The sequence below is a fragment of the Oryza glaberrima genome, chromosome 5 (assembly GCF_000147395.1).
Source record: "Oryza glaberrima chromosome 5, OglaRS2, whole genome shotgun sequence".
NCBI classification, from domain to species: domain Eukaryota; kingdom Viridiplantae; phylum Streptophyta; class Magnoliopsida; order Poales; family Poaceae; genus Oryza; species Oryza glaberrima.
In genome coordinates this window covers 25,724,332-25,748,909 of record NC_068330.1, presented here as the reverse complement: position 1 = coordinate 25,748,909, position 24,578 = coordinate 25,724,332, and the positions used below count along the sequence as shown (strand labels likewise).

Below are 24,578 nucleotides of genomic sequence, written 5' to 3'. Positions count from 1 at the left end.
GCAAAAAAAGAGAAAAAAGAAGGGAAGAACATAATTTGTTCGAATCTGGAATTTTCACCAGTGTTCATGAAATTTACAACACAACACCTTAGTGAACTTTCTTCAGCACACGCGTCTTTACGTTTTTTGGCCTTTTCTTTTTCTTCATGAATCGATGATTTTTCCTCTTTCTCTTTTACAATGTTTTTTTTTTGTGAAGCCTAATGAATACAAATGTCAATAGTCAAAAAGGCGCCAAAAACCAAGCACTATCGCTATTCGTTAGGTCCATTTCAGTCCACGACGTTGCCGCTGAAGAGCTTGAACTGGCCGGCGTCGAGCACAAGCTTCCGTACGGAGGCGACGGCGCCGATGAGGCCGACGCCGGTGAAGACGACCATGATGGCGACGTTGGCGAGGTACACCGGCGACCGCCTCGGCGGCGCGAGCGCCATGTTGTACATGACGACGGGGAGCACGAAGTCGAGCGGGATGAAGCCGACGGCGCCGACGACGCCGACGATGTCGCCGAAGAAGGGCAGCATCGCGGCCACGAACGCGCACGCCGCGACGTACGCCGTCCGGAGCGCCACCCGGGGCGCCACGTTCCGCCGCGAGAACCGGCCGCGCGCCGCGTCGGCCGAGCTCTTCTCCATGATCTCGTACGCCACCTGGGAGTAGACAAGCGCGATGGCGAGCAGCTGGAGGAGGACGAGCACGACGGCGAGGCCGAGCAGCCACGTCGGCGCCAGGGAAGGGCCCTTGTCCGGCATGAGGCTCTGCAGGACGTTGGACTGCACCTGGCTGCCGAACGCCCAGTAGCCGGTGATCGCCGGCAAGTAGAAGGTGAACAACACCACCGTGTAGCACAGCACCAGCGCCTTCATCATCTTCCCGGCCGCCGGCGGCGCCAGCGTCGCCTGAAAACATTGCCATCACGTCGTTAAATCAGTCACACAGCTTGCAGCTGTCAGATTCTCAGAAACAAACAAGCTGCTAGTACCTGGATTTCAGGCAGAATGCCATTGCCGAAGACGGAGGCGAGGATGGAAATGGAGAGGAACGCATTGAAGGTCTTCTCCGAATTGGATGAGCTCAGGGAGTAATCCTTCTCCGGGACATCGCTCAAAGCACCTGTCAGACAAGAACAACATCGCTAATTGTTACAACAAAAATTCAGTCACAAGAGATGAGGTTAACATGGTGTCGTGTCATGTCAATCCTGTCGTTTCTTGCTGTCACAGTGTCACTTGTCAGTACGAGATTACACTCTAATACACACTCAACTCTGAATCTGAATGTCAAGTAAATAAATGGCAGGCGATTACCTGCTCGGATGCAGGCAGCTGAGACAAGGATGGTGTAGCCGAAGCTGAGGAGGAGCGAGCCGAGGTTGATGTAACGCAGGGAGTGGAACGACGGCAGCTGGGAGAGCAAGGACAGAACCACAGCGACGACGATGATGAAATGGTACAGTGTCAGGGGTCCATTTGGTGCAAGGTCCGAGTACATTATCTGCACATATATGTGAAGTGAAATCATCATGTCTCACAGGAGTTTCAGAATGTCAAAAAAAATATAGTAAACATTCCTAATTGGCACATAAATCAGCACACCGATGAAATGAAATTACCAAGCATTCGTAATTCACCACAAGTCAGAGTGGCTAGGACATACAGTAGTAGACTCTTCAGGGTGTGTTTTGGTTCACGCTAAAATTGAAAGTTTAATTGAAATTGAAACGATGTGATGGAAAAGTTGAAAGTTTGTGTGTGTAGGAAAGTTTTGATGTGATGAAAAAATTGAAAATTTGAAGAAAAAATTGGAAACTAAACCAGCCTCATTACCACTTGGACAAGTTGGATTGCGTGGTCAAACTCAGGGTTTCTCTGTCCTTGTCGTATATAAAAAGTACGGCTTGGTCTTCCATTATCTACGAAATATAAAAGTACAACTTGTCTAAGCTATTTCAACTTCTGAGGTGAGATCATGGTATTGCACAATGCAACTCTAAGTCAACTCACTGTAGCCAATATTGTTGACAAAGGCAAACATTTTGTTAGGAGTATGCAGAATTAATTCAGTTATTCTATTTCTGTATGATCCCTTCCCACAAAGAAAAGATGATAACAACTTGAATACAAAGTCCAGATTTTCTACATAATCTTGACAGAGAACGATGAAGTGCAACATAAATAAACAAATAAATAAATGAGGACTTATTATTCAGTTTAGTGTGAATTCAGTTTCGTGGGAAGCCATGCATGCGTGCACGATTTATACATACTTGTAAGCAGTCAGCCGCAAGAAGGATGCTCCCGATGGTAATACCGGCGTTGATGGCAGTTTGCACGGTGACCACCAAGTAGAACACCCATCCAGATCCTGCCAAGAGAAGAGACAAAATTGAATTAATGACACTCTTAATGATGAGGTAATTAACCTCTACATTTAGAAGAAGATGAGGTGCATGTGGACCGAGGACGTCGGCGGCGAGCTCGCGGAAGCGGATGTGGCGGCGGCCGTGGGCCTCGCAGTGGTCGAGGACCCTGGACATGAGGTAGTAGGCGTAGAAGGTGACGGCGGCGACGGCGGTGAGCGCCACCAGGCCGAGCGCCCACCCCATCCCCCGCAGCGCGTACGGGAGCGTCAGCACCGTCGGCCCCACGATCGCCGTCGTCAGGTGGAACCCGGCGTGCCACCACTTCCCTGGAATCATAATTCACCAACAATTAATCCAAGATATATACTCCTCCGGCCATATGTGATGTGATCAGGTAGTAGCTAGGTTAATTAGGTGACCTTTGGACTCGAGCACGAAGGCGGCGCCGGCGTCGGCGGCGGGCTTGATGCCAAGGCGGCGAGCGCCGGACGCGGCCTCGACGTCGAACACCGCGGCGGAGGGCGGCGTCGGCATGGTGTTCATCACCGGAGAGGGAGAGCGGAGCAGAGGGCTGCCTCCGGTGCCGGCCATGGATCTACGTCGAGGTCAAGAAGAAGCTCGCATCTCGCTGAACACACTTACACCTTACAGCCTTACAGGGGTATGGTATGAGATGAGACGAGAATTGAATTGTGTGTGCGTTTTGATTTGAGTTTCTTGTGGATTACAACTACAACTACAACCAGGACAGCGCGCGTGAGGAAGAGAAGTAGGCCTGAAACCGTTGACCTTTTTCTTTTTGACAAGAGGATTATTGAAGGAGTCTTGACTGTATCCCACTCCCACCTCACGGCGCTGGAGACACGTACCACTCAAACCGTGACGCTTCAGTTTCTCATCAAGCCAACTAACCGCTCATGCGTTGCAGGAGACCCAAGGCAGATACAGATATTATCTACTAACAGCAGGCAGCAGCACACATGTAGATTATACCAACAACATGGAACCTATACTGACAATAAGGATTTCTAAACTAAACACCACTAGCCTGTTTTGTACTCCCTCCGTTTCAAAATGTTTGACACCGTTGACTTTTTAGCATATGTTTGACCGTCTGTCTTATTCAAAAAAAATTGTGAAATATGTAAAACTATATGTGTACATGAAAATATATTTAACAATGAATCAAATGATATGAAAATAATAAATAATTACTTAAATTTTTTTAATAAGACAAATGGTCAAATACGTAATAAAAAGTCAACGGTGTCAAACATTTTGAAATAGAGGGAGTAGTACATTAGATAAATGAAGTTGAATATCACTGTATTTATCTACTGTGGGTAAAGTACAGGCCAATGGGGAAACTATAATAAACTTTTGAGGGGATGTCCCCTCGTTATATTTGTATGCCACTTAAACAGTTATGAAAAAAATTAAAAAAATTGAGAAGATGTATTAATATGTGATATATCACTTCATAAACATGCAACTTTAAATTCAACTTCTACATATCGTAACAAAAAAAACAAATTAATTTATAACTAGTTAACGTATATTTATAGTCAAATTTATTCTTTTTTCGTTTTGACATGTAGAAATTAAATTTTAAATTGCATGTTTGTAGAGTGATATATCATATGTTAATACATTTTCTGAATGTTTTTAAATTTTTTAATAACTATTTAAGTGTTAAATAATATGGAAGTAGAGATTTTAAAATCCACTCTCCAGGCAAACGCTACAATGCAGCCCAACCCAAGATATTCAGAGAGATTATCTATAATCATCTTGCTTAGCGTGCAGGTTGTACTAACAGCGGCACACATGTAGAGATGTATAGTACTCCTAGTATAAACGCAACATAACACAACCTGTACTGACAAGAACAGTACTAAAATAACACTAGCTCTGGGATCACCACTTGCTTGTTTTGTACAGTACACAAATGCAGCGATAATAAACTGTTCGTTAGTTCGTACAGACTAGAGGGATCAGTGGGGCGTGCTGAAAAAACTGTAGGAAATATACAGGTCAACGCTGCAATGCCCAACGAGCAACGATACACATGCAAGATGCATGGTACTGTACGAAAAAGGCCTCCAGACTCCAGCCAACTGAAGATGGAATTGTTCTGGCAGGTAAGCAGCTGTGTAATGTGCATATATAATGCGAATTTCCATATTACTCCTCCCATCCCAAAATATAAATATCCAAGTACTTTTGGCTTTCCATATGACATAGTAGAAGTTTGTTCTTAAAAAAAAAAAATCTACTAACAGATCCTTTACAATGTATAACATGTTGATTTCAGCCCCCCCAAGGTGTTCATGTGCCAAAACACTGTTGACAAGGAAAATACATTTATCGATTAAAAAAAGCATATTAATAAAAACTGGAATCACAACAGAGTAGTACGTTATTAAATATTTCCAACCATGCACTGGTAAGCTCATGCATGCTTTCCATGATTGAGTAAATGGCGCATTTGGTCAGCCAAACTAGAGTTGAGTTTCAGTATAAAAAACAAATGTAATACCTTTATAAATGAAACCTCAAGCCCAAATCATCAAACATTCACATCTGCCACCTAGCAAAAGGTGGTTAAGATTAAATATTTACAACTTTACATACATGTGTAATATAATGTAAAAAGGCACTGGTATAGCAGACATATTACAAGCCCACAACGATACACACCCAGAATATTGTCTATACTCTATTGCTCTGTATCAACAACTTATGCAGGGGACAGGAAACAACATACCCAGACACACGAGGAACTTAGAGCTGTTCGCATGCTTAGGTCATATATACCTAAAGAATGCTTCAAATGAAGTAATGGAATTTGTACGACAATTTGTCAACTTTGAATGAGTAAGTGGTAAATATATATAAAAAAAAGGTCGTCTTAGGTACTCGTGTATTACTGTTGCTGCACACTCAAGCTTCAAGAAGTACAATCTAAAGGCTTCTTCCATGCCACAATCCAATTTAACTCCCTTGACAGCTTTTACGTGGAAATGAGTTTTTGCAAAGCAAGGGAACATCATCAGAGCCAGAGAGCTAACTTTTCTCTTCAGGGACGTGCATGCCAAATCCACGTTTTAACTTCTCAACTCTGATCATTAAAATTTGAAATTGTTAGTGCCTGGTTTTAAGAAATCTGATCAAAACGTAGTTGCTGATAAAATTTATGTTACTGAGTCTAAGCGTTGACACGGGAGTAATCATTATGAATAGAAGAAACTAGTAACACAAAACTCTCGTAATTTCATCCAAAGGAACGATATGATGAGCTTGCACAATATCATCTGATGATTTACTTCTACGTATACAATAGACTACAAACAATGAAAATACTGAAACAATCACAGCAAGATGAAAATAGCTAAAAGACAAGGTTATGCATAGAGCGCTCTATTCTTTGGAGGGCAAAAGATCCGATGCCCGTAAATTGTGGACAATGAAGCTTGGATAGGACATAACGACCAATCTAGTTAGTACAAACAAAACCGGAAATCTAATTAAAGAAATAAGACCAGACAGGTTGGAAGAGTTGTAACTACTATGCACGCAAGCTGAAAGTATTGATCATGTCATGCTCTAGTGTTCTATAGCTAAGGTGGTTTTTGGATCCAGAGACTAAACTTTAGTCCCTGTCAAATCGGATGTTTGGACATTAATTTGGAGTATTAAACATAGACTATTTACAAAACTAATTACATAAATGAGAACTAATTCGCGTGATAAATTTTTTAAGCCTAATTAATCCATAATTAGCACATGTTTACTGTAGCATCACATAGGCTATAATCATGGATTAATTAGGTTCAATAGATTCGTCTCGCGAATTAGTCCAGGGTTATGGAATGGATTTTGTCAATAGTCTACGTTTAATACTTCTAATTAGTGTCAAACATCCAATGTGACAGGGACTAATCCAAACAACCCCTAAATTTCCTCTGGCCTGTTGTGTGAGATGCATTAGCTTGGCCTAGATGTCCAGAGAGGCAGAGACTACAGAGGACTTTTCGTATTCTGTGATTAGAGTTGAGGTGAAAAGGGAAAAAAATCATGTACAGTCGTTGGCTGCTTGTTATTGGGTTTTTATATTTAGGGTGTGTTTAGTTCACGCCAAAATTGGAAGTTTGATTGAAATTGGAACGATGTGACGGAAAAGTTGGAAGTTTATGTGTGTAGGGAAGTTTTGATGTGATGGAAAAGTTGGAAGTTTGAAGAAAAAGTTGAGAACTAAACCAGGCCTTACTTTGAAATGATATACTCCTATTCAACAACAAATTAACTAATTCTTTGGCATAGATGATACGGTGCATTGGAGGCCATGATTTCAAAACGTGGGACACAAGAACAACAGGTGCAACATGAAAACACCACTGCAATTGACTGAATTGCCTGGTATTCATGTTTGTTGATGCCTGATTTTTTTTTTTTGTTAATCTGGCAACATAAAGATCTGGTTATGTCTTTAGCTTTGTCAGAAGATGCTGTGAACCTGTGACTACACTAGAGCTATTTGACTAGGGTTGTTTAACTTGAAAGATATTGCTGCTAGATCCTGTCCAGCCTAGATCTTCTGTGCCCTGGCACAACATCTTTATTTATTTAAAATTTTGCATTTTTCTCATGCTTTTTTCAGTTAGTAAGCTCGGGCTTTTCTTCTCTTATTGGTTATGTTGTACAGAGTTGTTTCACCAGTTTGGCATGTGTTCAATGCCTTACCAATTTAATACATCTTAAGCCATGATCTGAACCTTCTCCTGGCTCTTCTATTCTTGTTGGATCACACACTCAACTCCCAACTTCAATAATTAGTCAGACTCTGTTCATTAGGTTGTTCTTTAAAATGACTAGTGTAAGGAGGCCAAAAGGTGAAAATATTGTGCAAGAAATGAATGGACACTACGTGACCACAAAATACTGGAAATGCTATTTCACATGGTGTTGTTCGAACTGAGCTGAAGAAGAAACTTACGTAGGAGCAAGCTTTCCAAGCTTTCGTAATTTTTTGCCAGTTGTTTCATCAATCACATTTCCATTGATCTCAACAGAATATGATTTTCCAGATATCCGTGGGAGACCTCTTCCTGCAAGCAATTCAAAGTCTTTCTGATGAAGTTCTCTACCATTGACAATAACTCCTGTGTTCCCACCGGCACAATTTTTCGGCATTGGATAATTAAATTCCTTTATAAATGGCTGCAAAAACAAAGCTCTGTCATGACGTGCTACCACAAAGTTCTAGAGAAAGAACTACGAGAAAAATAATCATCTTACAGGGATGATGCCACTACACTCATGTCCCATGACACCCCAAAATCCAGCGCGGTAGTCATACCTGAATCACAATTAGAGAATACGGAATGTTACCTTACACGGAAATTCCCAATGCCTTGTGAATTTAAGTTGGTGAAGATCCAACAAAGTTGCTTTGGAAAGTACATTAGGTAGATGATACTCCCAGAGTAATTTTTACTGTACTAACTTTGCATTTTCCTTGTCTTTGTATACTAATCAGATTAATTTTAAAACTGTAGCTGGTAAAAGGCAGACCATTGAATTATGGAGCTTGCATGTCGCAAGCATGCAGATGTGTGAAAATAAATTATAGTTCACACTGTACCATTACGATTAACAATAACAGAACAAAACTAATGTTGCACATAGTTACTGAATGCCGAGACAAAGTAAGACCGTGATAATAAATTAACAGATGTTAATACATGAACTAGGCCATGCAAGAAATTTTTTGAGCTACTAGCATTTAATGGGAGCAATCAACAGCCAAAAAAAAAAAAAAAAACTCTGCAGGACAAGAATCTTCCAGGTATCTCATCACTGTACAAAATGTTCTAGTAATCAACTCAGGGAAGTGGTTGATTTGGCTGAGAAAAGTTATCAAGGAAATCAGGTACATAGGTTGGTTAATATGCAATTGAGAATTACACAGTCATTTAATCACCGCTGTGCAGTATAAGTCATCTTAATTCCTACTGTTAAGATAGATTCTTCTGAAGAATAACACCAATCTCTTTTGCCTGTAGTTGTGCGTCTCTTGATTTCAAAGGCAAATGATAAAAAGATGCTAAAGAAAACAATGACAAGTGCCAACACGGTAGATATCAAACGCTAAGAACATCAGTCCATAACAATTTCCAAATTTATGAAGGGAGAAGGTGACTTACCAATATGAACCAGGGCCAACTGGACCAGACTTCTTCTCGGCCTTCCGTAGGACACGTTCGGAGATTGAATGGCCATTGATTGAAACCTTAGCACTGTCCACTGATTGATTGAACAAAGAAATGTCCTTCAAACCTTTCTTCAAAAAACCAGCAAAAAACTTTGAATCCCCGTTCTTAGTAGCTGCAGACTGAACTTCGTCTAGTTCAGCCTCAGAAGAAACATGAGAACTAGAATTTGTGCGCTCATTAACTGATGACTCAAGCTTCGATGGCATTATGGCATGTTCAGAATTTGGGGAGAGCAATTCACTATAACAATCATCTAAGTCATCTTGTTTGCATATCGTAGCTATAGTTTCAACTTGAATGACACTGTTATTATCTTCTTTGCTGCATTTGCTATATCGCTCAGTAATGAATTCTGATTGAAAGTTGTTGTCATCTTGTTTGATTTTTTCTTCATACTTTTTGCTCACGTCTCCATCTTCAAGGCTGCTGGTATCATCATTATCAGCCCTCAGCTTGTCTATGTTACCCATGCTTCCATCATCACAAAAGCCACTTGTACTTTCTTTGAGCTTTTGCTCATGTCTACTGCTGACAGTTTCTTCTCCAAATCCTTCTTTATGATCTTTGCTGTTCTGCTCATATGTCACGTCCGATCTTTCATCCCTAACATTAGCATCAACAGAATCTGCCATGATATTTAGGCTACATTCCTTGCTTGTGCGATCTCCACCACTACAATCTTTTAGACGACTGGAAAATGGATCGACACATTTGTCCTCTATAACTGGGGCCTGTAGATTGCCTGTATTAAATGCTGAAGTTTCTACTTGACTGTATGCATCTCCTTGACATAGTATATCCTTTGGGATATTTGCAAGTCTGGACCTTCTAACAGATACTGATAGTAACTGACTGCTCCTGTTTGATCCACACTCTTTGTCTATTCTGTCATAACTAGAAGTAGAAGACACAGAAATATTGTCTGCAAGATCCTTGTTCTGCTGCCATCTCTCTTGTGCTTGCAGCTTATGGAAACTAGAATTTCCTTCATCCTGATGTTGGTACCACCCAAAACTTTTGTTAACCTGACGACTGGAACTCCCCACTGTTTTTGATGCAGGGAAAGATGTCGGCGCAACCAAAGGATGAATTTTCACTTCCTTAAGCTTGAAACTAACGATCTCCGAGCACGAACCACACCGAACTTGAATCTGCTTCCGAGCTGTGCATTTCCCAGGAGGCAGCTGCAGCAGCTGGTTACAAGAACTGCATACTACGAAAGGAGCGGCGCCTCTCACAGGACGACAGAAACTCTCTGCCTTCTTCCTGAAAAACTCTGTCCTCCTCTTCGACACCGAGAAATGAGAGTACAATGACGAAGCGACAGACCTCCGGTCAAGCTCCGATGAGACTGATGGGGACCTATCGAACAGGTGAGACCCCTGCTGGCCTGCAAAGTACCTCGTCATGGGAATGTGCTCCTCCTGCATCACAGCTCTCTGGCCATGAAGGCACTGTGCACACTGGCAGGTGCTCTGATGGTGATTCCCCCCAAGATACCCAGAATTCTCCCACTGCCTCTCCGGCCATTGCCGGAACCGCCCACTCGGCTGCCTCTCATACCTATCTCTATGCATAGACCGATGCAGCTGGTCATTCGGACTGTGCGGAAAGCCAGACCCGTACCTTCCCGTGTAGCGTGAGCGGTAGTGCTCCGGCCCACGGCCTAGCGGCGGCGGCGGCGGCGGCGGCGGCTCGGCGTGCGAGGGGCGCAGCGAGGCCGTGCGGCGGCTCATGCGGTGGCGCTCCCGCGGCTGGTCGGTGATCTCGCAGGACCTGGTGATGTGGTCCCGCAGCTCGTCGAGCTTCCGGAGCAGCTCCACGGGGTTCTCCTTGAGCGCGCCCCAATCCAGCACGCCACTCCGGTCGCTGCCGCATTGCCCGTAATCGAAGGGCTCTGGAACCCTAGCCCTTCTCCTGTACTTCATCTCCTTCGCCTCGCTCCCCATGGCGCCTCCCACGGGACGAGCTTCCCCCCCCCCCCCCCCCTTCGCCGAATCGAAAACCCTGCGGGGAAAACTTCCAATGAGTCGCTCGAAATTCGTAGCCACCAAACACGAAATGGGAAGACGCCAATGTAGATCAGAGCAGCGAAGCTTCTGAATGCTACGGAGAAGCGGAGGAGGCGGCGGTGGCGGTTACCTCGACCCCAACGTTGCGGAGCACACGGCGGCGGCGGAGACTCTACGGCGCGGGGATGCGGAGAAGCCACCGGCAGCGGCTCGCCGATAGGGCTACGCGGCGAGGAGGAGGCGGTGGGACGTGGGGTTCGCCATTGTGGTGGATGGAGTGGCGGCCGCGCGCTGCGGCGGCGAGAGGAAGAAGACGAGTGGGGGTGAAGTGGAAAAGAGAAGCCTAAATCGGCGGGAATCCAGGGACTGGTTTGTAATTATCAACTTTCTAGGGGGTTTCAGCGCGATGTAGCTTTGGGTTTCAGTTGGGGATGACCTGGCTGAGACGCTGACGAGGTGGGCCCACGTGACAGCTGGTCTGATCTGGCTTTGACTAGAAAAGAGCCCCCCTTTCTTAACGCGCCATTGCTTGCTTTATGTCAAACACAGTAACAGCGTGATTAGTGGCTGTGCTCAACAACATTAATACTCCAACTAAAAGGAACCAAAAATAATAATAATAATCGGCCTGTCTATCTATATATCTATCTAGGTGAGTGAGGCTGCTTGTGTATAGTTTGTTTGTAATTTTAAAATCTTTTCTTTTCATTAGCATTCGAAGGTTCATCTCATAATTTGGAACGCATAACAACCACATGCTTTTCGCAAACTATGCAGGAGTTAGCTTGCTAAATATCATCCTAAGGGGAGTTGACAGAGATCAAATAATTCGATTTTAAATCTACATGTGTTGTACGGCGCATTTTTGCGATATAAATTTGTGTATCAGGGGGCAGCCCCTTGTAAGAGCCGCAATAAACAGTGGTTAGTGCACGTTAACAAATGAGCTCTCGTGGACCTCATTTTTTTAGTGAGGTATATATCTCATTTCTTCAACAATACTACTTGTTCTTCTAGCTATAGTAATATATGAGAGCATACAGTGTGTTATAATCCAAGCAATCAGTTTGTCAACGACAAACCAGACGAATATATGGACCTAAACATGTGGCATGTTCCTGTTTCTTTATTAGAATTTTGTCAGGTTATATTCCATCAGCATTTGATCAATATCTGACACAAGAGGCTGAACATTCATTACAGGACGTTTTAGCCTTCAAACACAGGCGGCATTGACAAGAGCCTGAAAAACATGCAGTGCTACGAAAATGAGAAAGTTCAGAGAGATCCAAAACTGTACTACTTGAGTTTTTTTTTTTTCTTCTGGCATTGATCTGTATATCTATTGAGTTTTGGAGTACATACATAATAGTTAAACCTGAACTTACATTTTTCAGATGTTGAAACCTGAACCAAAATTGTATAATTGGGTATATCTTCAGATAGGGAACTGTAATGGCTGTTGGGTTCTGGAGTACACAGGATAGTTAAGCCTGAACTTACATTTATTCAGATAATGAAACCTGAACCTGCATGATTGTAAATGTTTCCAAACTCTAAATGCTTGCATGCTAATTAAATGCGATCTAGCTGTAGCTGCCTAATGCAGGATACAATTAGGCAAGCTATGTGGACAATGAAGGTTGAGATTAATTAGCAAAGTAATGAAGGGAGTGGGGACTGAAGAAAGGCTGAAAAGTGGCGAGTCATGTCATGGGTGATGAGAAAACAGCGAAGCAATGCACCTAACTCTCGAGGTCGGAAGTGGCCAAAGAAGATCGATCACCAAACAAACTAGTTAGGGGGCGCCAACCAACCACCGTCAACCACAGACACTCGGACAGACAGCTCCAAAAGATGCAGATGCCAGTGCTGCACATTTGGCCACATGAAAGTCGCATTCAATTTGCTTAATTAAACTAGTAATTTGCCTGTCGAATAGCCCATGCTACACCGACGACCGTCGGTCCTCTTCTAGTTTTCAGATGAGTGTGTCCTCTTAACAGGAGAAGATTTGCAGCTTTTTCGTGCTGAAAAAACGGTACGGACAGTCCGGTTTGTGCGCTGTTTGTATCCAAGAACATGACGAAATTAGTTGAAAAAAAAAGTGGTATCTGAATGAAGAATAAGGATGTGTTTGTTTCTGTCCATAACATTAACATTTTCTTGATCTGAAAAAAAAACATTAGTATTATCTTTCAGACATATATGTATTGTAAGATATTCATACGGGACCAAATCAAGTGTACATGCGATTCAGATTTGTAGCATCTGTGAAACGACTGCTCTGCAATCATATTTGTTTCAGTGTCTCCTTTTCTAACTGTATCCATATATGTTCATGCGTGACCAAAATTAAAAATAAAAACCAGACATGCATTATATCTGTTTCACTGTTTGCCTAACAGCAAAACAGTTAGGCAAACATCACATGGGTAGCCCACTGTTAGCCTTCCGCTGATGGGCTGGAAAGTCGAACTGAATTCACGGCCCACCCCCTGAGGTTGGACGCATGAATATGTATGGGCCGGAAGCCCGCGTGTGGAGATGGGCCAGGCCGATTACTTCCTCTGTTCCGAGATCACCGCCTCCAAGCTCCTCACAGTCACAGCCACAAGGGAATAGAAGCCGCCGCCGCCTCCTCGTCCTTCCGGCCGTGTGCTCTCACGCAGGGCGCGGCGGCGGCGATCTTCTGTGCTAGCGTGGCGGCATCGCCGTTGCTTTGGAGGTATGAGCTCCTGTCCTCCTGTGCCTCACTTTCCCCTTCATATCTCTTGGCTTCTTCAATTCTTTCCCGTGCAACCATTCAGAATTTGTTTTTGCCTAAACATTCCCATCTGTCATAGAACTGCTCCTTTTTCTTTCTTTTTTTTTTTTTGGCTCAATTGCTATGCAGCGATAGGCCGGGCATTTTCAGGACTCAACCTGGGCCGAACACGAAACCTACAACTGGGCTCTGTCTGCAGGCCTAATATTACAAACTTGGAAGAAAAACCACACATTTCCGGCGGTGACACGGCGGCATACATACATCATCATCGATATGTCTTTAACGCAGTGGAGAATTATCACGGGCGAGCGGCACATCAACCGATCAAATTATCGATCTTGACCCATGCCATGCAATGGCGAGCTTCACATGTCCAACAAGCAAAAGCAGCGAAGAAAAGGCATCCGACGATGCGACCACGGAGCAGAATGCTAACAACAACATAGCAGTATATGCATACGGAAGGAGAAAGAAAAGAAGAAAAGCAGAGGCGAGGAGCGCCTCGCATGTGAAAAAAATAACTCACCGGCCGGGAGATGGAATGGATCCCTAGCTAGCTTGGCGGTCGAATTCATCGTCCTCCATCGCCGCCGCCGGCAGCTGGCTCCTCTCTCCGCTCCCATGCATGCATCCCCCATCCCTTTTTAATTAAAGCCATCTGTCTAGCTAGCTCATTCAGAATAATCCTCTTTCTTTCTCCCATCTTTTTAGTTTTTAGCTAGCTTTGCAACAGCTAGAGAGCACAGTTCAGTTCAGTTCAGAAATTCATATTCACTGAGATTAGCAACCATGCACACGTACGATGTGTGAGCCTCCCCTGCATGTGCCCGTCGTGAGTTCATCAAAGCTTGATCGATCCATCAGCTGTTTCCTCTGATCGCTGATGGACAAAGAGGTAGCATACACATGCTGCTTGTTGAGTTTGAAGCAAATTAATCTTCTTCTTTGACATGCATGCATGTTGAGTTTTTTTTGTTATTTTGTGTGTGGTGTGCTAATTGTGTTCAATGATCATGTATGTATTCATGTAGGTGCAGCAGAGAAGCCACCTGGAGAGATTTGCGGCGCTGGACGAGGCGCCACCGCCGGCACCGGAGGAGACCGTGGTCACCGGCGGGGAGATGGTGGACTACATGCTAGGACAGCCGCCGCCAACGACGCCCGGGCCGCAGAGCCAGGTGTCCTTCGACAAGCTCACCTTCTCCGACGTGCTGCAGTTCGCCGACTTCGGCCCCAAGCTCGCGCTCAACCAGCCGGCGGCGTCGGACAACGGCGGCGGTGGTGGCGACGACGGCGACGACGACGACGACAGCTACTTCCTCAGGTTCCAGTCGCTGCCGTCCCTCCCCGCCGTTCCCCCTCCTCGTGGCGGCGCCGGCGCCGCGCATCAGGTCGTTGACGAGCAGGAGGGCAGCAAGCAGACGGTCGACGCCGGCGGCGTGTCCGAGAGCACGACGCTGGTGCAGCAGGCTGACGGCGGCGGCGGCCGTGCGGAGAAGGCCGGTGAGCAGGGGAAGAGCGGGCGGCGGAAGCGTCCCCGGACGGTCAAGACGAGCGAGGAGGTGGAGAGCCAGCGGATGACGCACATCGCCGTCGAGCGCAACCGCCGCCGCCAGATGAACGAGTACCTTCGAGTCCTCCGCTCACTCATGCCCGGCTCCTACGTCCAAAGGGTAACCTATATCGCTCGGCGTCGCCATGGCATTTGATTTGATTTGCACAAGTAAGAACACACATGGTGATCTGAATCTGATCGATCTTTCTCGCATGCATTTAATTTAGGGAGACCAAGCATCCATCATAGGTGGTGCAATAGAGTTCATACGAGAGCTGGAGCAGCTGATCCAGTGCCTGGAGTCGCAGAAGCGGCGGCGCCTGTACGGCGGCGACGCCCCAGCGCCACCTGCACGGCCGGTCGCCGACGGAGCAGTTCTGCCGGCGCCCATGCAGCAGCCGCCGCCGGCGACGCCGCCGTTCTTCCCCCCGAGCATCCCGTTCCCCGCGTCGTCCGGCGCCGGTGACGGTACAGGCGCCGGCGTGGCCAAGGTCGCACTGGACCTCGACGCGAGCGGCGGCGGCGAGGTGGGCGGCGGGGTCCGGGAGGAGATGGCGGAGAACAAGTCGTGCGTCGCGGACATCGAGGTGAGGGTGGTGGGCGTGGACGCCATGATCAAGATCCTGTCGCGGCGGCGGCCGGGGCAGCTGATCAAGACGGTGGCGGCACTGGAGGAGATGCACATGTCCATCCTGCACACCAACATCACCACCATCGATCAGACCGTCCTCTACTCCTTCAACGTCAAGGTATATATAAAAATCAATTACTATTACACTCTATAATACTATCGAATTATCATCTGAACAAACGAAGAACTGTTACATTAATTTGCTACGCGCGCGCGACAGATCGCCGGCGACGCAAGATTCTCGGCGGAGGACATCGCCGGTGCCGTCCACCAGATCCTTAGCTTCATCGACGTCAACTACACGTTATGAAATCTCTCTCTTCTTCAAGATTGTGAAAAAGGGGGTTTATATATATATGCATGGGTTAATGACTATATTTGTGCCCAGCGAGTGGGTGTGCTTAGCTTATGTGTGTAGACTGATAACTAAGTATATGCAATCAACTTATTTACTATATATCTGCACTGCATTATATATATGCTGGTGTTCAGTGTTCAATGATAGTATGTAGATCGAGATGTATCCTTAATTAATTAACTATAGGAGTTACCTAATTGAACAAGATTATTTGTAAGCTTGGATGCTGCTTCTGTGTTTGTATGGGGCTACAGAAATAAAATTTCCATTGCTCTCTTTAGTAGTGAATACAATGTCATATGTCTGATTAATGACGCCATATATCTGATTAATGACAATACATTAGCTAAGTGTAATATTATGGAGCACTAGCACTGTTCGGTGATGTAGAAAGGCTAGCTGTGTTAACTGTTAACTCCTAAATTAACTGGTTGATGGATTTTCATCATTCGAGGATATATATATCTGTTTGTTTTGTGCATGTCACTTAAGAAATTATCAAAAAATTGAAAAAATATTTTGACAAGATAAATCAATATATATGAGATATATCAATCCACAGATATGTAAGTTTAAATTCAACCTATATAATTAGAAAAAAAAATTGATTACAAATAGTGTGTAATATTCGCAATCAGGTCTTAGCATACAATGTTGGTACATATGGAAACAGTTATAAACCATACAATGTTAGACTTACTAGAAAAAAAATACCTGTGCGTGCAACGGGTGAATGCTATTTTAATCTTATTATTGTTATAGGTATAGTTAAGATAAAATTCACTGCATTAAATTCGCTTAGATATATATTTTATTAGAAAATCATGAGCTGCAATTAGAAGTCCGATCGTCTTAAATTAACATGCGAGTTTTTTAAAGAGATTTCTTATACGATTCTTTCTGTATTTCCAAAAGCGAACGAACTTAAAAACCGACTCAAATATGAATTTGTATTTGCAAAAGCGAACAAATTTAAAAACTGACCCATACACGGATGACGTACCAAGTATCGGAAAAAACAACTTCAATTCTTATAATAGTAGAGATTTACCTTCACTTAAGATATAGTTCAGGGAACAAGAGATTGCAACCAGCAACACAGAATCAACAACACACCAGCAGTAGAATTAACGAACTAACTCCCAACTAGGTCGTCCCATTAGCGTGGGAAGGAGGAGGGAGGTTACGACCGAGAGAGCTGAGCCGGGGAGGAAGGAGGTGGATTTTTGACTAGCTAGAACATGACTAACACAGTTCTGTTCGCAATGGATCTTTGAAACTACCATCTCCCTGTTACCAGACATGATGTGCTTGATCGATTTGGGAGAGAAATTCGAACACGAAAATTGGAAACTCCGATCGACATTATTCTGAAACTGGATCCATCTATAAGTGTAAGAGCAATTTTATACTTCTTGAGAAGATACCATGAGGTATCATTTTTTTTATTGTAAATTTGATATACCTCTTGGTACCTATTAGGAGTACTAAATTTATTTTTTATGAGGATTGTTATTGTGCTTGGAAGGTAACGTAACTTTTCCCATGATGGATATCTACTGTTGATTTATAGAAGGGTAAATGAGGAAAAACAGAAAAAGAATAACACAGACATGTACAATTTAGTAATTCTTAGCCAATAATCTTTTCTAACTTCTCTCATTACCACTATTTGTTGGTCACCCATTTGATTACTTCATGTCGATCTGCCGCTTATAATCGCTATGTCTCATAGATGTTCCGGCGTAAAAAAATCCTAAAACTAAATCGTTTCTTCCCTCCCTGACACTAATCGCTATGTCTTCATGATAGTTTTTTATTAGAGCATACTCTGTTATTATCTTCATTCAATCCACAAAGACAAGGACATGTAGAATTCAATCATATACCCTTACAAGATATTTCACCAATACGAACTATGAGGAGTTGCATAATATTTTTTTAATTTTGTATTTGGTGTACATAATTACTTGGATAAAAGTTTTAGTTTATTTTACGAAGTCCATGTAAGATTAATTATATATAAGTATAATATTCACTAAGTAATCTCGATTACCTATTTGAACTAATTGCCTATTTTCATGCGTAGTTAGTTACCGAGCTTATCTTCCTAGCTTGTTTGAAATAATCAGGGCCTTTTAATTTGGAGATTTGCTCCGGTCTAAAAAAATACCTTGGGATACCGATACATCACGGTATCAAATTGTTTTCGATCGTTGGATTTTGAAATCTTTAATCTGGGTCTGGATCTCAGATCAAGTTGTTAATCTGTTGCAGTAAGCAAGATGTTGGTGAGACCCTGCGTCAGAAGCATCTCAAAGGTGCAGACATATCTTTTTCCTTGTGTTATTTATGGTCAAGCCAGAAACAAAAGACTTCATGCAGAGGCCAAGGATGGCCTCGGTTGAATTATATCATCTTGATGTAATTGATTGAGTCTTAATAAAGCTTCCATTATTTTAAAAGAAGAAACAAAAGACTGCAATTATATGATCTTAAGAGCGATCCATCAATGTTTCTGATGATTCACTTTTCCTATGTCCGTATGTCATCTTTCACACACTTGTTAGCTGAATGATTAGAGATTGATATCACTGAATTCTTCCGTATCTAACATACAAAAGAACTGAACCATATGATGTTTAGATGAGAGTCTGAATAATACTTTGCAGCACTTGTTACGGGAAACACCACATTTTCTTTCCTGATAACATCACCATAACTTTCACTAGAGCTGGGCCATTTACATAGATTCTAGATAGTCACAAACAGGATAAGAAAATAGATTATTCAAGAGACTAAACCAAACGTTTTCTTCCGGTGGAGACTACAGTAAAGCTGAAAAACAAGAGGTAAAAAGGTAATTACATGCAGCTGCTAGCATCTAATATGTTTCTTTGTATCAAAATCCATAGGCAGTACTGAAATAACTTTGGGTGACATTTCTACTCAGTATCTGCAACACCTTGCTGTTTGATGGGTTCACAAACCTTGGTGTCTTGAACTGGCTCACCGCACCACCAAGGCTCAGGAAATGATCTAGGATCTCCTTGAAGGTTCCCTTTCTGAGGATCCGGAGCTCAAGGGGGCCGATCGTCTTGATCTTCCTCGAGCCCGTGTAGCCTGCGTCAATGAAGGCTAGATCCAAGGCATTTGCGCAGCTGCTCAAGACCTCATCACTCGCATCGCCACTCAGCTCCCAGAAGATCACGTAGCGCCCTGGATCGCTTGATCGTTCCACGAAGCTCGTGAAATCCACGACTTCGAGCTTCTCTCCTTCCAGGAACTTTGATGCCTCCTCAACAGCCAACTGGAGGTCTTTCTCGGTGTTCTTGTCGATGTTGATGCTCAGCACTAGGCTTCTGCGACAGATGAATTGGAGCTCAGGTGTGGAGTTGTGGAAGCGTGCTATCTTCACGACATCTCCTAGCCTGTACCGATATAGACCTAGAACAAAATAGAAAAAAGAAAAAGATTTTAGTGTTTCTTAAACATCACCGTAATAAGTAAACTTTCTGTGTCCTAAAACAAAATAATTGTATGTTAGCCAGAGATATTAAAGAATAAAAATGTTATTGGTGAGTCTGGCATGGTTGGCATACACAAAAAGAAACATATATCATCTGATAGAGTTTTAAGATAATCATAATGAGTAAGCAGCAAAGAGTTCAAGGAGTGGACCACAAACATTCACAATAATTACTCCCCCATGTGCTTAATAATATTGATGTATACATTGCAACCGTGTGATTTTTATGTTTTTTACATAATAAGGAGCTCTTGTCAAAAAGAGGTTTAAGATTGAAGGGGAAAGACTAATAAATATTTCTTTTTTGAAATAATATGTCACACAAACCTATCTAGTTATTTCTGATAAATCCCGTTGGTATCATGTCTGACCAGATAACAGCACCAGAAGCAGAACTAGGGATGGCTGCCCCTTGCTTTTTGTAGAATTTTCATTGCTATACTTCTAGATAATGGAGATTTAACCCAATTTAAGATTCAGAATAGATAGAAAAGAGAGAATATACCTGCAAAGTTAGTTATTACAACTTCATAGATTTTGCCGACCTCAACTTCAGTCAAGCCAACTGGATCTGATTCTATGTAATGAATGGAGGCGGAGTTTTCTGTCTCCTCCCCTATTGGTTTCTCCAAAGGAATGAACTCAAAATAACCAACTTGTGGGAGAACAGCATATGTCACCTGCTCTGGTGGCACAGTAGGGTCTATGTTAGAGCCAACCCATCCTTCCGATGCGCCATAGTCAGCACTTATAAGTGGCAAGTTCCCTGCGTAATGCCTTAATTTTTTCAGATATGGCTCCATGGATCCTGTCATGATACCATACACATACTTTGCATTTGGCCACAGTGCTGGGATCACTCCATACCAATTGCTCAAACCAATACACTTCTTGTATATTGAGTCAGCAAGTTCAGGATTGGGCTTCAGGATTTTTGAAACAGCCTCACGAATTGATGGTGCTGTAACTTTCTTTGAGAGAACACCGTCTCTTATATCAGTGCATAGATCTTCCCAAACCTCCTCGAATGTTTGGAATGCATGGACTAGGCTGTGAGCAAATGTTGAGAACACTGAATGGACCTCCTCTGAGTATATTAACCCACACAGCAAGTGACAGTACAAGGATTGGTGGAAATCAGGGCCAAAGATAACTTCATCAGGACTGCAACACTGCGACTGGATATCCTTCATGCCTTCCTTATAGCGCTGTCTCCTATACAAGTTTGTTGTCGCAGTTGTTGCAAGAATGCCACCTTTCGTTATGACTTGCTTGCTACCATAAACAAACTGCAGTGCTTTTCCTTGGCCAATAGGGTATTCACTGTAAACACAAAACAGAAGGTTATTCTAATATTCTGGGATGCAGAGTAAAAAATACACAAAGAAGCAACAAGTTAATAGCATGCAAAACAGTGTATAAAAACAATAACTCATGTTGAACTTGATCATCAAAGTTTGTTGAACATTCAGAAAAAGCAGCATTACTTGAGCATAAATAATAATAAATCAGAGATTCTTACCGGTTCCTAAACGCGTAAGACGTACGGTATATTTGAAGTGTGGTCTCAAGTAATTCATCATTGAATGGAATGAACTTGGGCTTTCCGTGTGTTGTACCGGAACTGTATGAAAGCCACAGAAGAAGCCAGACTATGAACATTTATTATCATAAACTAGTAAACGATAAGCATAATAAGGTGACAAATTTCAAGCAATGGGTACAGTACCTGAGAGAGAGGTTGGTGATGGGTTCTCCAGTGACCACTGGTGAGGTATCGCCATCAACAATCCGCTGGATATAGGGCTCAATATCATTGTGCACACACAATGGGATGCAGGATTTGTAGCTCTCGGCATCAGTCCTCCCCCCAAGCCCAAAGTTCTGCAGGTACTCAGCACTAGCATTTATCTCAAGGATCTTTTTCAGTGTATCCTTCTGCACACGCGCAGCATCACGCGTTAACATCTCAAACTCATTGATCGTCTCCTCACAGCTGCAGATCGTCATTGTAATGGTAGAATCCTGGCTTTACCACTTGGTTTGGAAGAAGAGTCACTGCAAATAACTATAAAAGGTGGAGACGAGAAAATCTATTAGTTACTTTTTCATGTAGGCTGCAATTTCTAACCACTAACTGAGCTGGAAACCAAGAGCTGATAGTGCAGTAGGAGTTGGCATCAGAATGGTAGAAAATTTTGAAGATTGTGGAACTTTATTGCCGACAGAATAGTTGGATACGCACTAACCATCTCATGAAACTGCATAGCAACGTGCGCCCAGATGACAAAGGAGAAAGGGGCGAAAAAAAGGATAAACCATCAAGAGTACACTATATACCTACTAAAGCTAACGACCATGAAAAATAAGGGCACTTTACAAACCATCTGCGGATACTGAGTCACTGACAATTAAGAAAATATAACTAGTATTACTCTATACTTTTGGACACAGCGTTTACTAATGTAATCAGTCAGAAAACCAATAAAGTAAGACATTGATGCTCACTTTTTCTGATCTTGAGATACCACCAGCGCTAGAATCGCAACATATATTGCCAAACAAAAGCTATACACATATTGCCAGCCTTGCTCTTTTTCGAAAAAAATTGCCAGCATTGCAAAGTTGCAAGGACATGGAAGCAGCTTACTGAACCATCTACTATTAGTATTGCTAAGCTGGTTCAGATTCTTGATGCAAAACTTTACCAACATAATGATAAAAAAAACAGCCATCCGAAATCCAAATGAGAAAGTAGCAATATATGTAACATTTTTTACAGGTTTCCATAACAGTAAATCCTCCATAAACCCAAGTATGAAAAAACTGTAAAAACCAGTCACCAACTCACCATACCATTTACAACTGCCCGAGCAGGTGATACAATCTAACACTCTGCTAGTACTACTCTGGAAAAGGCTATACGTACTAACTTTTTCTTACTAAATTCTTACTAACACTGATGTGTCATGCTACGAGTGCATCTAGATTTTTTGTAACTTCCATCTACTTAAATTAAACGGTTGAGATGATTGTTAGTAAAAGTTTAGTAAGAAAAATTTAGTACGTGTAGCATTGCTCTACTACTCTAGCAGTGATGTCTAACCTCTCGACAAAAGCAGTCATATAGAATTGTTTCTTTCGCGAAATTTTGGACGAACCGCAAAGGAGATTCCCCAAAACAGACAAAAGATACTTGATTTGATGAATTATTTATGTAGGGTCCTTAACACCGACACAAAACATGCTGCTGCTGCTGCGTGCGAGCAAAGAAAGAAAAATCAAGAGACACACACAGGCTCAGGGAGCAGCATCCCCCGCGGACTAAACAGGAACACCCTACAATGGAGGAAAGGGGGGGAGTAATTGCGACACGACTTGACCTAGTAATATCTATAAAAGGAATCAAATCGACAATATAACTGCGCAGACATTGATAAAAATGTGAAGCTTTTATATCTGCCCAGGTGCCACCAATCTGTGTGCTAAACTGTGGATAGTGCTAGCATATACTCCTACTACTACTACTATATCGCACTAGAAAGTGATGAGTAGTAGGAGAGCAACACAAAATTTTTTTTTATCAACTTGTGAGAGGCGTGGCTGCTAAAAGTTGCTGTCTGAAACAAAGCAAAAGAGGAAAGAACATATGCTCTGAATTGTACCAGCACTGCGTATCATATCTTGTTTGCAAAGCATGGGAGGGGGGCGAATCATGGCTCGGGTCAACCTGAGACAAAAGCCCTTTTAAGTTTTAATACCTCGTTGACCAGAGAATCGTGGAGGCTATTTACCGCCAAAGAAATCGGAAGCACAAGCAAAGAAGAAGTTAGAGACAGCCATGAGGAATCAACAGAGGCTGAAATGAAATGAAATCTCAGAGTATTCAGCAGCCAGTTTCTGACTAATCAATCCGCCATTCTTTTCCATCCTAGTTGGAGGGAACAGACGCAAAGAAAGGAGATTAAGGACGGCCTAATCTTATCTGTTATCTCTGAAAAACTTTCTGCAGTATATTCTTTCTGAAAGTATATCAACATTATTTTACCACCTAAAAATCCCAGCTTTACAAAGAATATCCCCATAGGACCCTCCAAATACTACCCAGATAAACGAGGAACAATCTTTTCCACACATAATCCCCCCAGATTAAAAAAATATATTGAAATCCGTCTCGTCTCCCCCAAAACAGGAAAAAGGCAAGAACATGCCCCCCAAATCGAAGCCTTTTTTCCCCCACAAAGGATCAATAGAGCACCAGGAAGGAAGGGAGCCAATCACTGACCGTGAGTAGGGCCGAGAGAAGAAAGCGACCGCCGCTCGCCGGCAACCGTCCCGTCCGGCTCCGGTCTCCGGAGGAGGCGACGAGGCGGGACTAGGTGCGAGAAGAGGAAGACGAAGACGAAGACGAAGCAAGCGAGACCAACAACCACCACATGGATTAGAGAAGACCCTGTCTCTCTCTGGTGGAACTGGAATCAAGAAGAGGAAGGTGGAGATCGAAATTGTTTAATTTTGATTAGTCAGAGGGGGAGAGGGAGAGAGGTTTGGTCGCTAATGATGGGTTGGTTAAGCGCTGCAACAAGAAGAAGAAGAACACGAACACAGGAGGAGGAGATGAGAGGAGAGAGCGGGTGTGCGGGGTTGCGGGGTGTGCCCCCCGCTTTTGTAGGGCGCAGGTGACCTCGCCTCGCCTCGGCCTCCAACTCCATTTCGTTTCCTTGTCTCTTTCTTTCCTCCCCCCACTACTTCCTTGTCTTCTCTTCCTTTTTCATTTTCCTTTTCTTTCAATTTTTTTTCTTTCTTTACTTCCTCCGTTCTAAAATATAAATATTTTCAGACTTAGATGTAATCTTTACATGTTATTTTGATCAATAATATATATAGAAATAAGATATTTTAAATAAAAATAATTGCATATTTTGATAGTTTATTGGTAACATCAATTTTAAATTGATTGATATTTTTTAAACTTTTACTAAAAATGTATGAGGGAGTATATCTTTTCTCCTCCTCCGTTGTTGTGAATTGTGATGTGAAGATTCGTGCCTTCTGGCTGGAGCCGTACACGTGTGTATGTATCCTG

At 43.0% G+C, this 24,578-nt stretch overlaps 4 protein-coding genes across 6 annotated transcripts; 1 reads left to right on the top strand and 3 right to left on the bottom strand.

The window, feature by feature from the left end:
* Positions 1 to 20: 20 nt before the first annotated feature.
* LOC127773145 (probable GABA transporter 2) lies at positions 21 to 3,173 on the bottom strand. 2 transcript variants are annotated; one of them, XM_052299175.1, is made up of 6 exons: positions 2,782 to 3,171; positions 2,458 to 2,688; positions 2,267 to 2,364; positions 1,308 to 1,494; positions 983 to 1,113; positions 21 to 899 (listed from the first exon to the last, which is right to left on the bottom strand). In XM_052299175.1, exons 1-6 carry the CDS (start codon positions 2,951 to 2,953, stop codon positions 273 to 275), a joined length of 1,446 nt encoding a protein of 481 aa, XP_052155135.1. In that variant the 5' UTR covers positions 2,954 to 3,171; the 3' UTR covers positions 21 to 272. The 2 variants fall into 2 exon arrangements, with proteins under 2 accessions (XP_052155135.1, XP_052155134.1); XM_052299174.1 differs by having other exon boundaries at positions 2,267 to 2,688; positions 2,782 to 3,173.
* A 1,129-nt stretch (positions 3,174 to 4,302) lies between these two features.
* LOC127774347 (uncharacterized) lies at positions 4,303 to 10,618 on the bottom strand. Of its 2 annotated transcripts, XR_008017716.1 has the most exons (5): positions 8,569 to 10,618; positions 7,661 to 7,721; positions 7,359 to 7,582; positions 4,902 to 5,483; positions 4,305 to 4,705 (listed from the first exon to the last, which is right to left on the bottom strand). XR_008017716.1 is itself a non-coding variant. In XM_052300574.1 (4 exons), the coding sequence occupies exons 1-4, from the start codon at positions 10,584 to 10,586 to the stop codon at positions 5,429 to 5,431; spliced, it is 2,358 nt and encodes a 785-aa protein (XP_052156534.1). In that variant the 5' UTR covers positions 10,587 to 10,618; the 3' UTR covers positions 4,303 to 5,428. The 2 variants fall into 2 exon arrangements, 1 of the variants encoding a protein (XP_052156534.1); XM_052300574.1 differs by having other exon boundaries at positions 4,303 to 5,483.
* A 3,317-nt stretch (positions 10,619 to 13,935) lies between these two features.
* On the top strand, positions 13,936 to 16,206 carry LOC127774545 (transcription factor FAMA). The gene is made up of 4 exons (XM_052300804.1): positions 13,936 to 14,314; positions 14,451 to 15,092; positions 15,202 to 15,723; positions 15,826 to 16,206. The coding sequence occupies exons 1-4, from the start codon at positions 14,303 to 14,305 to the stop codon at positions 15,913 to 15,915; spliced, it is 1,266 nt and encodes a 421-aa protein (XP_052156764.1). The 5' UTR covers positions 13,936 to 14,302; the 3' UTR covers positions 15,916 to 16,206.
* Positions 16,207 to 18,658: 2,452 nt separating this feature from the next.
* Positions 18,659 to 24,148, bottom strand: LOC127773653 (jasmonoyl--L-amino acid synthetase GH3.5). Its single transcript, XM_052299791.1, has 5 exons — positions 23,778 to 24,148; positions 21,222 to 21,560; positions 21,015 to 21,116; positions 19,998 to 20,815; positions 18,659 to 19,410 (listed from the first exon to the last, which is right to left on the bottom strand). The coding sequence occupies exons 2-5, from the start codon at positions 21,500 to 21,502 to the stop codon at positions 18,866 to 18,868; spliced, it is 1,746 nt and encodes a 581-aa protein (XP_052155751.1). The 5' UTR covers positions 21,503 to 21,560; positions 23,778 to 24,148; the 3' UTR covers positions 18,659 to 18,865.
* Positions 24,149 to 24,578: the final 430 nt, after the last annotated feature.